At 39.6% G+C, this 15244-nt stretch overlaps 1 protein-coding gene across 3 annotated transcripts in view; it reads left to right on the top strand.

Moving 5' to 3' along the window:
- Window positions 1-15244, top strand: part of PDZRN4 (PDZ domain containing ring finger 4) — a 248861-nt gene that overhangs the window by 121642 nt on the left and 111975 nt on the right. The window contains exon 4 of one of the 3 annotated variants that reach the window (XM_054056311.1): window positions 6316-6393. The exons of the other annotated variants lie outside the window; for them this stretch is intronic. Coding sequence (XP_053912286.1) covers window positions 6316-6393 — 78 coding nt within the window. The remainder of the gene's footprint in view (window positions 1-6315; window positions 6394-15244) is intronic. 3 annotated transcript variants of the gene reach the window in all.

Here is a 15244-nt window from a genome sequence, read left to right as displayed (position 1 = left end):
TTATAATCTACCCTCTTTCCATTTAAAGCCATTGCCTCTCATCCTATCACTGCACTCCCTGATAAAGAGCCTCTCCCCAGCTTTCCTTTAGGCCCCTTTTAAGTACTGGAAGGCTGCTGGAAGGTCTTCCTGGAGACCTTTTTTCTGTTTGCACTCCCATGTCCTGGCACACTGAATGCAAACTGCCCTTCTGAACCACCTGAGCGGCTCCTTACCCGCTTGTGAAGAAGTAGGTATAGTAGGATTTATTATTCTTGTGCAGCATTTGCCATTGCATGTTGTAATGAGCTTAGTTTCAGAAAATGTACCTGATGACAGGTGTAAACTTGATTTTGAAAATCTTGATGTCAGCACTCTTGTGTGGCACTGTAGCATGGTGAGGGAGAGCTGCTCATGCAAGTAGCAGTTTGTGAGATTGTTTTTTATCCCTTCTCTCATAGTAGTATTTGGCCGTCATTAGAGTCCACTTGTTGCAGGCGTGATGTGGAAAAAAGATTGGCAAGTCTTTATAGTTTAGATATTATTAATATTCAAAGTCGTTTATATTTTCCAAGCTAGTTGTAAGCTCTTGCACCTATCTTGTTTATGTTTTCAAATACTTTCATGTCTAATTTGGTCACAAAGGAAAGCTCTGTTTGTTTATCAGTTATATGTGAAAATGACTGCTGATCCTACTGTATCTTTTGAAGGTAATTTCTGCCACTGTAACAAGCCAGAATCAAAATGACTAATCAGCTATAAGCCAGTCCTCATTAACTTGCACTAAATTATTTTCATTTGGCAGATAAAATAGCCACTTTTCCACCCTTAATTAGAATTTGGTCTAATAGGATTGACAAGTCAAGCTGGGGGGGAAATGCCCTTCTTAATTGCTTTTAGAATGGAATAATTTTTTTGATAGCAGATTGAATTTGCTGTTTGTATTATAGGAAAAATCTGCCAAGTGAGCAAATGTATTCTTTTTGGTTTTAAACCTTGCTGGGATTGCCCATAGCAAAATAAGCTTAACTAGTTATCTTTAAACAAGTGTGCTTGTACAGGATTGCACTCTACTCTGTCTGTAATCGGGATTTTAAAATGGAAGTGTTTGAGGGAAGTAGCCTTTTGCTTTCTTCATTCACTTTTCAGTGTCATCATCAAATGAGATCACTTTAAGAGAGTTTCAGTTAGACAAAAAAAGGGTATTCATTAGTACTTTTTTTCCCAACATGGTAGTGTAATTTTTTTTTTTCCACTTATGGCTTCAGGAACACACTGAATCTTTCTTTTGAAAGCTGTTATCCATACATTTTTTACCTACTAACTTGGCCAAGCATATTCAAATTAGTGTATGCTTTCACATCATTGAAAATCTTACCCCTAAAAACTTTGCCAAGTGAGGACAGTTGATGTGTATCCAGATAATTCCAGTAACATCTTTCAAGCGTCCTTTAGCCTATGAATGGCTGGATCCAGAAGCAGCATACTCCCTGCTACCTCAGCCCAAAGGGCAAATGTCACAGAATCTCTAAGTATTTGGAAGGGTTTTCTGCCAGGATACCCTGTTTAGTTGTAGCTAAAAATATTGGAGGTGATCCCCTGCTTTCTGGGACATTTGACTATGAGGTGCCTGCACCAATAGCAGTTAAGCTGGTAGTTGCGTCAATTCATCGCATTAAGTTTTGTTTCAGTATCATACTCTCTTAGACAATTTTTGTAGCATAAATCAATAAAGCAATGACTGTTTCCCTGGAGATCCCACAAATAAGAAATATGCTTATACTAAGGCTTCACAGGTTTTGCTCTTTTCCATTTTTTCTTTGACCACAGTTCGAGTCATTTCTTCTGACATACACTGTATCAAGACAGTACAAAACCCAAAATGAATGCCCTCCCTCCGTAAATTATTGATCTCTTCATCTCTTTACAGGGACTTGCTTCCACCTTGAAGTCTTTTGGATATTTTCCCATGCTATGAGAATTCACATGAAATAAGAAATTCTTAAGAAGAATTGAAATATTTAAGAAATAGTTGGCTGAAATGCTTATGATGAGGTGGAGAAATATTTTGTGTCCTAAACAAATTCAATGAAGTTAGTGATAGCTGGTGTTTTTCTGTTAGTCATCACTATACATCAATCCAAAAGTAGCCAAAGGTATTTTGATTCTCATTTAGGAGAACGTACCTAGTCCCCACGTCTGTGCGGTCCTTAGCCTCCTTGCTGACACTGCCAACAAGGTTATTGAATGAAGTGGAGTGATTTTAATGATCCAAACACCTGCCCAGTAGGAACTGGACTAAAGGTACCAGCTTGTTTCAGATAGACCATTGAACAGCTGTCTCATCATAACAACATTCAGTCACTACCAGCTGGGCTTGAATTCAGACCTGTGACCTGAAGGTGAAGGGCTTTGTAGCCATTAGATGCCTTGAACCATCTAGCCGTTTAATGTCTTCAGAAGGGACACATTTTAGAAATCTGGTTAGAGAGAGGATTTTGCCTAAAAAACTTGTTGCCTTTTCTTCCAAATAAAAATTCCATACATTTTATACTGGTTTTGTACTTGCATGAGAAATTTGAGAAATCCGAATTTTATCAATTATGTCTGTGGTCCAGGCAAGTCCTCACAGTTACGTCACAGTGGTGCTCAGAGGTGGCGTGGTGTTATGCCACTAGATGCATTATTTTTAGCTCAGTCTTCACATATTTGAATGCCTTTCCTTTAAAAAAGAAGAGCGTATTGACATACTGTCTTTGTTTTGTATAGATCCTGAATCTGCAGTTTTGTAGCAGCTTTCTGGTCCCTACTGTGCATTTAACTTAGATTTGACAGAAACCACAGAATGGTTTTGTAATGGATATTATCTGTGCTCCTGGTCCCTGAAATGCCTTTTGGATGGGCTAATATCAGCAAAATTTTAGTGGGTAGTCAGGGAATTACATAGAAAACATGTAATTGGACTTCATGAGAATTTGTTGACTAATACCCTTCTGATGGTACCTTGGTATCATATATGGCTGAGTAATCTATGTAAAGCGATTTGCATCACAGCCGAGTTAGCGTCAAGGGTATACTTTGGACAGAAGGCACACTTTAGAAATTAGGATCTCCTTTTTTTTTTCCATGTGAAAATACTCTACATATGCTCCCTGTTTTTCTCAGGGACTATCACACAGCCCTAAAACATTTACAGCTCTGCTTATGCTAGAAGGAGGGGATGAGAGGAGAGGAAATATGACAGTGGGGGCTGGTGGCAGCGTGAAGCTGCAGCTCTCCATGTGCTTTCAGTGCTTGTTTATTGCTTCATGCAGCACAGCCTAGATGAGGCTCATCAAGAGCCAACTCTAATTGAAGCTGTCCTATAAAAGTGCTGTTATGAGCAGATGTGGCTGTGCCAGGAATATTTTTGTTTAATGAACTTAAAAATATTTTAAGACCTAAAATATTACTGGCTAGAAACAAGATACTTGGCACAGACTGAGCATTTAAGCTTCGTCACAGAAACTTATCTCAGTTTTCTCACTCCATTCGTAGTTCTCAGTTTCTCCTGGGGATCTGTTCAGTACTTGCCCCCATTAATGCAATGTGCTTGAAAAGATTTTATTTGGTGTGATTTTTAATCTTTACATTAACCACACCTTTTGAGACAGATTTTTATGGGAAATTGGAGGAAAAAAAATGTCTCTCACTTGGTAAAGTTATCAGGGAACATTTGGGCATGTTTTAAACTTATATTTTCACAATGGGGCCTCCTTCCAGCTTTCCCAGGTGTAGTTTTCCACCTTCAGCTGTGATAACTTGACGCCTGTTGAAAATACGGTTACATTTCATAACACTTTTCCCACCCACATATCGCAACTCAAATGATGGTGGCATGGGAATAAAGTAGAGCAAAATTCAGCGTGGCCTGTGCCAGCTGAAAAAAAGTAGTAACTGTATATGGTGAAGAGCAGTTAGCAACCTAGTCTGCAAAAGTCAAGCCCATGAGCCTTCATGGCTGCAGCTTTGTGTACCTTACTGCAACCAATCAGATGTTCTTGTTTGTCCTTCAGTAATTCCCTCTCCTGTCATTGTCTTTCTGAGAAACTGACCAGCGAATTAAAATGTGATTGAGTCAGTTTAAGTGATATAACCTATTATTGCCCGTAATTTTGGATTCATGTATAATTTTTTGTTTGTTTGTTTGAAGCAGATTTCTTTAGGAGTCAGAAGCTCAAGAGAGAGGAGTCTTCGAGAATGATCGAAAAAGTTGAGCAAGTGTGATGGCATTTGGAGAATGTGGGTAGCTGGGTTTTATTTTAGGTTATTCAGGCTGTGTCCTGCTAGGAGAAAAAAGACATATAATAAAAAACAAGTGTCGTGACTTGAAGATAAAGAAGGTCTATAGTTGAAAGAAAAGCTTAAGCAGGTATTCTAGGGGTGTAACTCTTTTCTGTGCTTTTCTTTTTCTTTGATCTAAGCCTTTGCAACATCCCTGCTATGTTGTTTTGATGTGGAGTTGTGGTTCTGTGCTCCTTAGAGAGCACTGCTTGTGAATTCCTCCCTGGCAAGGAGGAAAATGCAGGCCATGTGTGCTGTGCGGGGGAAAGGGAGAGTGAGCATAACCATGCTTTGGACTGTGATGCTACTGGTGAATGAAGAAACCATTCTGTATCAAACCCTAATCTATTACAATTTAAAAAAAAAAGACGTAAAGAACTTAGCTGTATTCCTGCAACAGAAGTGACATGTTGGCAAGAAATTATTTAACATTTAGCTGTGCAAGGCAGTGGCTGAGTTGTAAGTGTGGTTCTTTCTAGGCTTTCATTCTTCATCTTGATGTAGAGCTTGCAGTAGCCATGGATTTGGCGTTCTTTGACCTCTTACTTTATCCTATGGGAATCAACATTATCTTGGACAAAAGCATCATGTCCCACCACAGGCAAGGTGCTCTCCTTGGATGGCTGGCAGTGGTGCCATACCCTGGTTGGTGTTTGAGCAGCTGGCTGCAGGTGTGGGGACATTGAGGAGATGCTGGGTAGGGCTGGAGAGGATAAGGTAGGAAGCGAGGAGCTTCTTTTGTAGCAGAATTCTGAGCAAAGACTTCTTTGTCATAAGCACTGTCAAACAGCCTCGTTGCTACGGCAACATCGGCTAGATAACCCATTTGGGAAAATACTTGTAGGACCTAACACTCTATCATCTGTCATTCAATAATTTCATGTTCATAATAACTAGGAAATCAATGGCCATCCTCTGAGACAGTTTGCTGAAAGGCTAAGTGTGCCGCTGCCAGCACGCAGCCCAGCTTGTCTTCGCTTGCTGGGAGACTCACACCAGCCATGGAGAATTGGGCAGTGCTCGCTTGCGTGGACCCACTCAAAGATTAAAGACAGGTTGAGGTTCACAATCTAATTAAACTGTGCTGTTGACATCCATAACAGAGAGAAGCAAATGGCGTATAAAGCTGTTGTTGTAGTATGAGGAAACAAAGGTTTAGGTAGAATTAGCATTTCTTATTTTAAAATACCGAGGGAAACTCTGTGCTTGAGTTATCACATGGCCAGCATGAACAAATTCAGTAACTTAAAGGCATTTTTTTCTTATCTTCACTTTCTAATTAAACTGCTTATCATCATAAAGGCTGTGTTACCTGCATGTTATGCATTGAATATAAAGCAATCACGGCACAGTAATTAAAATGCTTACACATGCACCCGTTGACTTTACATACAATTAGTTTACTGCCGTGTGTCATTTATTAACAGTGCAAGTTTTCAGAACTGAGCCCTTAGTTGGCTATGCAGGGAAAGATGTATTTAATAATTACTTTGGCAATGTTTATGTGTTTTGACAAAAATGTGCTAATATATATCTCCGGAAAGTAATACTATAAATAAAAATCATGTTAAACTGATGGCTGAGGAGAGCGGACGAGTCCTGGCTGATTGGGGTATTATGACCTGAAGAAAAGGTATTTTTTATCACTCTATTAACAATATTTGAAAGATGCTCATTGTCATAATATGCAGCAGTTTGTTTTCACTTTAAAAAATTTTGAGAACAGAGATAAAGCAGTTCTTTTCCAGCTGACTCTTGCAGCACATTTTATGTCCAATTAGCTGACAGTGCAGGGCAGCTGCACACAGGGTTGTGGGATGAAGCTTTGGAAACAGACTTCTTGTTTGTGCTGGGGAATGTGGTGAATACTCAGGTCAGCTTTTATGGTTTTCTGCAAAGAGCCTCTTGAAGGGAAATTCATGTTCACTCTGGAAATGTAGTAGTCATGTGAAGTGATACATAAGGTATTAGCATTGGAAATGAGAAGGCATCACGGTCCTTCTTGTTTTGTAGCCAGAGGTCAAACTGAGAACTTCCAGGGTGGTGACTTCAAGCTCTTCGTTATGTGATACCCTGCTGTGGTTTCCTGAGGTAAGCATTTGCTTCTGCAGCTTTTGAAAACTTGTTTGATTACAACACATCTAATTACAGGCTCAGTGGGTGCTTTCTGCGTAAAATATTTTCAGTTGTTCACATCAGTAGAAATACTTGCAAGTCCTAATTCCTGGCTCTGAGTTGTATAAGTTATGTCTCAGAGGCAGGGTGTATTTCATTCATCTACTTTTAGTACATTACATTAGGTTTGGAAAAATAATTTCTTAGAAGAGATCTGTTTGAAAGTGAGAGAAGGTACCTATTCTTTTGATGTTCTCCAACATACTGGGTTCAGAGGAGAAGATAGATGTTCATGAGAGTGCCATGTGTTACAGCCCAGCTGCGGAGAAACCCAGAACATAGTTCAGGCAGAGGAGGAGCTGAGATTCCATTGTGAGTGACCTGATGAAGAAGGACTACCTGAAGGAAATAAATTTAAGGATATGTATTAATGAGCTCCCAGAAGAAGTTTGGCCTAGAACAAATAGAACAGTTCTCCCCAAACTATTGAGCATCTTGAATAGCAGTAGAGAGGCACAAGTGGAAGAATTAAGACAGACGTTAAGAAAGAGCTGTAGGAGCAGGAGCAATGATAGGAGAGAGTGACAGATGAGCTTTGAATGTCTGAGTGGTGGTGAAGATGTGCGTCTTGAATGAGAAATGATTAAAAATACATTTTCTCAGCAAAACTACTCAAAATGGAAGTATTGAATCAACAGCAGGCAGGATTGAAAATGGTCAAGCTGTGATCTGGCTCACCCTTTCAAGGAGATTTTTTGATTCCATGTGGAAAAACAATCTGGACTATTTGGAGAAGGTACCAAAGGGGTTAGCAGTAAACTGAGAGAACTCAGAAATTCTTCTCAAGAAAATTATATCACGATAACAAGCTAAGAAGGAATCAGAGCAGATGGCTGGAGAGGAAACAAATAGCTGCTTGAAGTGCCACAAGTAACTTTTCAAACCACATCAACATAGCAATCCTTGTAGCTGTCAGTTTTGTATAGGAAGTAATTTTCTCATCTGTGTGACAAAATGAAGTAATAAGGCTTTTTCATGTGCATGGCTGCTAGGTACCTCCTGCGTGTGCACTGCAGGTTCAGTGCTCCCACAGCCTCTCCATTTACCTCCCTTGACACTGGGGCATTTGGCAAGGGAGAGGCTGTCTTATGTGGGTGAATGAACGTGTTCTGTTGTGTTATTAGTTGGCAACTTCTATTCAGATTGTTAAAGAAATGCCAGCAAGCAGTACAGAAGTTCATTTATTCGCCTTTGTGAATGGAATTGGCAGCTTCCATGACTTCCTGTGGGGATTCTCATATTTACTTTGTGTGAACTTGAAGGACGGAGTTTTAGAGATATGGGTGCATTTATTATTTATTGGTTAGGTCTTGTATTTTCCTCCAGCATTTGTCAGTAACTGCTATTTTCTGTCACCCACTGGAAGATGGAAAGGATGAGAATTTGCAAGAGTGTTGAGGGAGCATGAACTGTGACTACCTCTTCCATGGTTAATGTGAATGGATAAATACACAACATCAGTTTCCAGTGCCAGCACTTGCTTCAGCTGTGTGAGTCCTCCTTCCCTCTCCTCATTCCCTTGCCTCTGCTAATAGAAGAGGAAAGCCAGGAGGAAGTTGTAACGTGACATTCCCTGTGTGTTGCAGGGGATAAATATTGCCTCCCCTGGTGCTACTTTGATGAATCTATTTTTAGTGAGGGTTTAGATCAGTAAAGCTTGCACTGGAGAGTATGAAATAGCATTGATCAGGCTGACTTCTGAAGCAGGGTGAAAGACAAAAAAAATCAATTAAGCCTGCGACCCAGGCATTCTGTTTTATTTTGCTGTGTGCAGGAAAGCAGGCATGCAGCTGTTGCTAGCTTTAGCACCGAAAGCTGGAACTGTCCTGGGGAGCATACTCAGCAAACACGGCTGAGTTCAGCCTGCTTCAGAGGTTTTAGCAGGCTTTCCCATCTGCCAGCCGCTGGGGACACACTGAGGAGGTGTCTGTAGCCTCCTGCCCAGAGAGAAGGATTATCTTGGAGTCCCGCTCCTGGGAGGGTGCACAGGAGGGAGAACGCTGGGGAGATTTTGAAGTGAGGGTGAAGTGAGATAAGGCAGAGAAAAGAGGGGAAGGAGCAGGATGTGATGGACAAAAACAGTGCACAGCAGTAGGGACCTGTTTGGAGTCATGAGTGGATAAACAAGGATACAAATGCAAAGTTACGACAGGGCACGGAACTCAAGCTGGATACAGGAAACAAGAAAATGTGGAGCAGGATATGTAGAAGTAAAACATACAGTAAAGGACGTAGGGGAGAAAATGAGACCAAACTGCATAGGTTTGTGTTGCCAGCTAGAAGTTAGTTCCAATTTTCTTATGTGTGTTCTCCATGATGTATTGTAAGAGCTACCTTCAAAGAGTTATTTGTTTCAAATTAAGCTTAATGTCATACTACTTTTGTTTCTTAGTAAGGTATACAAAGATTTCAAGATGTTTTTATTATCCCAAATAATTGCTGAGATTCATTAGATGCCATCCTCTGGTGTGTTACTGCTCTGTTGTCACCTGCTTGGTGCTGGGTAGCTCCCTCACCACAGAACTTGTTGGTATTTCTACACTGGTACTGAATTTTGAAAATTGTCATATTTCAGTATTATGCATTGCTACATTTCTGTGTTTTTCACACATTAGTAAAATAGTTCCAACATTATTTGACTTCTGAGAGACTTTGATATCTCTCTATGAAAAATTCTACATGAAACTTGACTTCTGTGGTTACGCAAATAGTTTACTGATATGCAGATTTTTTTGTACAAGCTAAATTTAATTATTTTAAAGTATTCTGTTTTACTTGCTCAGAATTGTTTGCTCTTTTGCTTGTGCCTGAAGGAATAAAAAGTGTTTTCAAATAGAAAATAGACTTTTATATAAATTGGTCTCCTCTCACCAACATGACAGAGCGTTTAGACAAACTACCTAAGGGTGACAGTTTTTCAAGATCTTTGCTCTCATCCTTACTTTATCACTTTATCTGCCATTAGGATAGGATGTGTTTGGAAAAACACCTAAATGATTAATTTTATCAGATGAATTGTGACCTTTTGTGAAGTGCTTATATGATGACCTACAGTAGGAAGTAGAAAGATGGCACAAGTGCCTTCTGCATTCCTTTCTAGACATAAAGAAACCTGATCATTTCACATGGTGATTTTGATGTGGTCGTAGCTGTGTCTGCACCCTGTCACCTGGTGATCAATATACATCTCTTTCATAACTTAAAAGAAAGAGGACACTCTGTAATCAGAGACATTAACAGCTAAATGAGAGTTTGTGGTCAGCTGGTGCCCCCTTTGAGTTCAAGAAGAGCACAGCAACTTTTTTAAGTTTTTCTAAGAAAGCCAAGAGAAGCTAATTTAATTTGAATTTCTAGCAGATTTCCAGGAGAAGTAATCAGTGAAGTTGTCAGGATTGCCTTAGAAGGCTTGTGTCACTTTTTGCAGCAAGGATGAGTCCATCCTACTTTTAGGTCTGAATACCTTGCATCAGAAATATACCTGCAGCTTTTACACTCTAGTGTTTTGGTCTTTGTGCAGGAGAGCTCTTGGGTGCATGCTTGTGGCTTGTTGACAAAAATGGCTTTTAAGGATGCTTTACAAAATTCTCACTGGAGTTTGCTCCATTTCTTTAAATGTATCACTGTTTTTCTGCCTTAACAGCTCTAAACACCATTTTGGATGAGAAGCATGCTGAAATAGTAGGTTTTTTTTCCGTATGATCTTTATTCCAACCAAAAGTGGAAATGTTTCCTTAAAAATACTCTGTTCTCGCACGGTAACCCAGTTCTGAGGGATATGTACCATCCAGACTTTTGGGTAGCTAAAATACCTGAATAGTTAGTTCACATTTCTAGCTTGAGACAGGACTCTCTCTTGTTTTCCGTGAGCTGACAATATTGCTCACTGCATGATAAAGTAAGTTGCCTAATTTATGTGACCATCACTCTTTGGGTCCCTGAATTACAGTAAAATCCTTAACACATCTGCTGAAGGAGAAGAGAACAAACTTACAGCTTCTGAACAGTCACTCCAGTAACATGGCAGGCTCACTCTTCAAGGCAGCAGCTTTTGAAAAAGACCAGAATGGGACAGAGAAATATGTCTGTTACATATAGGTAGTCTTTAACCATGGAAGATTTGTTGTCTTTTGCTAAAAGTCAATGACACTTTCAGAAAACTTGTGATCCAGGAGCTGGAGGAGTAAAGGCATTGTTTGCCATGGCAACCTTAACATCCTCTTCCAGCATGTCTGTCAGTTGTGCGAGGGCTAATTTATCATGTAAAGTGTATGCTACGTATGTCACATTTTACTGTCTGTTCATTTGTTTTGATAATCAAGATCTTGGCAGATTTGTCCCACATGGTAGGATTTATAGTAAGGATTTTCTTATCACTGAATTAAGTTGATACATATTATCCTAGTGTCTTGCACAAGAACTGAATAGAAATGAAAGAGATTCAAACTAGATGTGAAGGTCTTGCTGGAAAAAAATCTACCCTCTATCCATTATTCTCCTTGATTTTTTTTCTAATTTTTTTTTTTATCCAATGGTTTGTTTCATATTTCTGCAGGAGCAATAATGGAGAGGACAATAAGCATTTTCTTTAAGAAGGTTAAAAAATTCCCTTTCTATTAAAAGATCTTTCTGTTTTATAAGGGGAGAGGTGTAATTCTGTAAAAATGAAACATGAGTGAGTTTTGGAAATGTGCTGCTTTTCCCTGCAATGTACACACTCGGATACATACTGCTCTGCTGGTAGTTTGAAGCCTGAAAAGTAAATTCATTTTTCATGGATGTCACTTCCTTCCCTGTGGTAAATGAGAGCGTCTTTCTCTCCTTTCTGAAGATGAAATGAAAATGTGGGGGCTGACTTCTTCTGGACAAGTAGAAATGGGAAAAATTTAGCCACAGCAGATACCTATCTGGCCTGAAGCCCTTTGTTTTCCTTTTCAGGTTAAATAATGTAGTAGTACTGAAATTAACTCTGGTGTGTATGAAGTTAGGTTTATCTCATTTTGTATTGTAGCAGGTTGATTTGGTCTGGGTGGTCAAGTGGACGGGTAGGTGTAGGTCTACAGGGAAGGTAGGTATAAGTCTGTGACCATCTCCAAGCTCTTACAAATATCAGTACAGGATCTGGCTTACTGGAGGAGCTGGGAAAGGTTGTACAAGTCACCTTCAACTTTTTTGAGATAAGGAACTTCAAGCAATATCTCCTAAAATATCTATTCTGCAAGAATATAATTTTATTTTGTTATTATTTTTAAGAAATAGCATCGCTTGCTTTTTATAAAGTGTAAGAGTTCTAATGGCTCTCTGCACTGTTGGACAAAGCAGGGTAGACGTTTCCTAGTAAGTAAATATGTTCCAATAAATCACAGTATCACAGAATGGTTTCTGTTGGATGGGCCCTTTAAAGATCATGCTTTTTCCAGCCCCAGGACTGGAGAGAACATCAGTGGAGAATTACAAAGCAGAGATTCTTTGAGCAGGAGATCTATGTTTCATTTCTCATGTATTTCTCTATTCTAGACTCTGCTTTCAATCTTTATTTATGATATTGACAACCAAAATACACTAGGGAGCTCAGGCGTGTATTTCAAAAGCAGCATATTTTGAAATCTAAAATGCAAAACTTCAGGGAGACAGTGTTTTCACTGTGTGAAAGTTTAATTGGGAAGGATTTCCATCATAGATAGATTGCATTTGTATTGCTACCATTTCATCTATTAATACTTAGTGGTGAAGAAGGGCGCTAACAAGTCCATCTTCAATAAACACCTGGTTTTTTTTCACTGCTTCACTCTTGGTAAATTGAATAAGACCATGCTGCTACAATTTCTGCTTCCTACCTGAAGTTTTTCTTTTAGGTAATTTTGGTGTTATGGTGTTTCAGATGTTTTTTGTGCCAAATACTAGTTAAGCACTTCACTTTACTGGCACCATTCTATGACTATAATGTGATTGAATGCTTTTCCTTTAATATATATTGTCCTTTGGCTATTTTTGGAAGATATATTCAAAAGGTGGTTTTAATGCCCATGTCCCGAGGCTGCCGTGGCAGAAGCCGTGGCATGTTGCAGTAACGCTGAAGAGGAGTGCAGTGGAAGCAGCAGCTGTGCAGAGGCTGTGCAGCGCAGGTGTCCCTCCAGTCGAGCAGTAGGGGCCAGGCAAGCACCCACTGAAACCAGTAGCATGTGACAAATCTCCCCTCCGAAGCTGACAAGCTCTCGGGTTTGACTTTTTGTTCTAAGAGTAAAGAGCATATTTCAGACAAAGGATTTGAAATTTCATTCAGAGATAAAGCAGGATTTTCTATGCTAATTTCTTTTCCACAGGACATCAAAACAGAAGAAAAAGAGGCATCGTTAATCGGATTTCATTTGTCTCTGTCTACGTGGCTCTGCAGGAGTTTTTTCACTCTTTCTATCATTTTTCTTCCTAACTCATTGTTTCCTGATGGCCTAGGTGAGCATGGCAGGGAGCTGGGGTTTGGGGATGACATGCTGGCAAAGCTGAGGTCTGCTGCACTGGGGGGGCTGGGGCACCCCGACACTGGCAGAGCAGCTGGTGTGGGGGCCCAGCGGCACCAGCACAGGGGACAGAACTGGGCTCTGCCTCTGCAGCCAACTGGGTCAGCGTCCAGCAGACCCATTCACCTCCTAGACAGCTGGCATGGTAACCCAACACCAGCAATTTTCAGAGAAAGACACATCTAATAACATTAATTTTCTTCTAGAGCAGACGGTAAGGTAACTAAAGCCAGGTTGATTGGGTTTGTTTGGGATTTTTACCTAATGATCTTCTAGAAAGCAGGTGCACTGGCAGTAATTTTAAGCTTTAGAAAGCCCAGTGTACAAAGTAAACCTTCGATGCTGTGGGGATTTTATAGGAGGGGGAGCCACAGTAGTTTTAGATCATTACAAAGCATTTGCTGACTACAACAGAATTAATGGGGCTTTTATGATAGTTAGTTAATGACTGTCAACAAACAGAGTTGATTTCAGTTCAAGTTGTAATTTTAAATCAAACTAGCCAGCTGTCAGACACTGCAACAATGTGGACGGTTCCTTCTGCAGCATTGCATAGTGTGCTCCTGCATCCATCATCTACCAGGTGTGTTTGGAAGCCAGATTTGAGATTCAATCACATATGCCACCTAATACTAATTTTAGATTGATGAATAGTCATGAGCAGCTCTACAAATGCAGCCAGCTCCCCTCTCCCTCACTACTCCTTTAAAGACCTTGGTAATTTCTATGTTGAAAAATTATTTTTCACTATAGTAACTTAAATTTCTGAGAGTTATATTACAACATCTTTATGCTTTGACAGAGGAGAGCGGTTGCTTTTATGGCCTGATTTGGTACAAGTCTCCTTTTGAGCTTCAATGCCATGAAAATCCATTCAAGGACGTGAAAACTTCCCCTATCCTGGTTTGGGGTTTTGCTTTTTTTTCTAGAGCGTAGTAGGCAAATCGTACAGGGAAAGACAGAATAATGTATTATACTGTGTGTGTGTGTGTAAGGAGTTCTTCCAGATTGTCAGTTGTAGGAGCTTTGAAAGTGAATAGTGAAGTGTCTGTAATGGTAAATATGCCTCTATAGTGGTAGGGCATTATTCATGACAGGCTACTTTTTTCAACATCTTTACATCACTTTTGAAATATGCAGATGTGCCAAAACTGCTTTTGTAGATGTATCCAACTAATGATATTTAAACTGAAAGGCAGCCAAAAAAGAAATAGTCAAATCTATCTCTGGCTAGCACATTTTAGCCACTCTGGGATGAAGATATTCGGCCATCACTCTGGCCTAAGTATGTCTTTATTAGTTTTCTGGTCTCTCAAATGGCTATGACTATCATTTTTAGCAAGGGACTTTCTCAAGTCATGAGGAATTTTTTCTTTCCTACTTTTATACTGATTAGCGCACCATGAGTACCACTTAAAACTTGTAATTGAGAAACCACAGAAGACATTTTAATTATATTTGAGTGCTGGAAAATGTGAGGGTGGCCTCAGCAGAAGGTCTCGGATGGGTGTAAAAGTCCTCCACAATACAGTCTTTGAAAAGCTCTGATTTAATCTTATAGTCTTAAAAGGTTCATTGACTTAATGCTCTAGCAAGACAGGAGTTACTTATTTTATAGGAATGTAAAAAGGAAGAGCTTTTCTAATGATGCAGTTGTCAGAGGAAAGAACAGAACCAAGGAGTCCTCGCTGCTGCTCTCATCCTCTGAACCAGTTCCTGCTACTTCAGCATTTGAATTAGGGTTTTATACTGTGAGCTCAGTTTCTCATTGATGTGTTTCATTGATACCTCCCTTTGTTTGATCTGGGCCTGAACTTAGTGTGTAGTATCTCAATCCTAGACAGTCTGTCTTTCACACACAGTTGTAAAAAAAAAGCTCAGATTTAATCTTCAGCTGTGGTGAAAAAAATCTATTTTTTTTTTTCCATAGATGTAGCTTGAAAAGCTTTGTAACCAGTGAGGACAATAAGAAAATGTACTGTTATAAACATGATTGAGTCCAAAGTCATTATGCAATCGTTAATAAAGCCTGTTGGACTTTAATAATGCAGTTGGACTATATAAAGTATTGCCAGCTAATGGTTAGCTAAGGAACTTTCAGATTTATACATATTCTATTTTTTTGTACAAGAACTGCTAAACTTGGAGCTTTAGAATTGAATTAGCAAGGGATCATATTGCCAATATTAGATTTCTGAAGAGGCCAACGATAAACATGCAGGCAAGCTATCAGCAAGTGGATGCATGGAGAG

This window comes from Cuculus canorus, chromosome 1 (genome assembly GCF_017976375.1).
Source record: "Cuculus canorus isolate bCucCan1 chromosome 1, bCucCan1.pri, whole genome shotgun sequence".
NCBI lineage: Eukaryota > Metazoa > Chordata > Aves > Cuculiformes > Cuculidae > Cuculus > Cuculus canorus.
The sequence above is the reverse complement of the archived record's forward strand: the minus strand, read 5'-3'. Positions and strand labels throughout refer to the sequence as shown.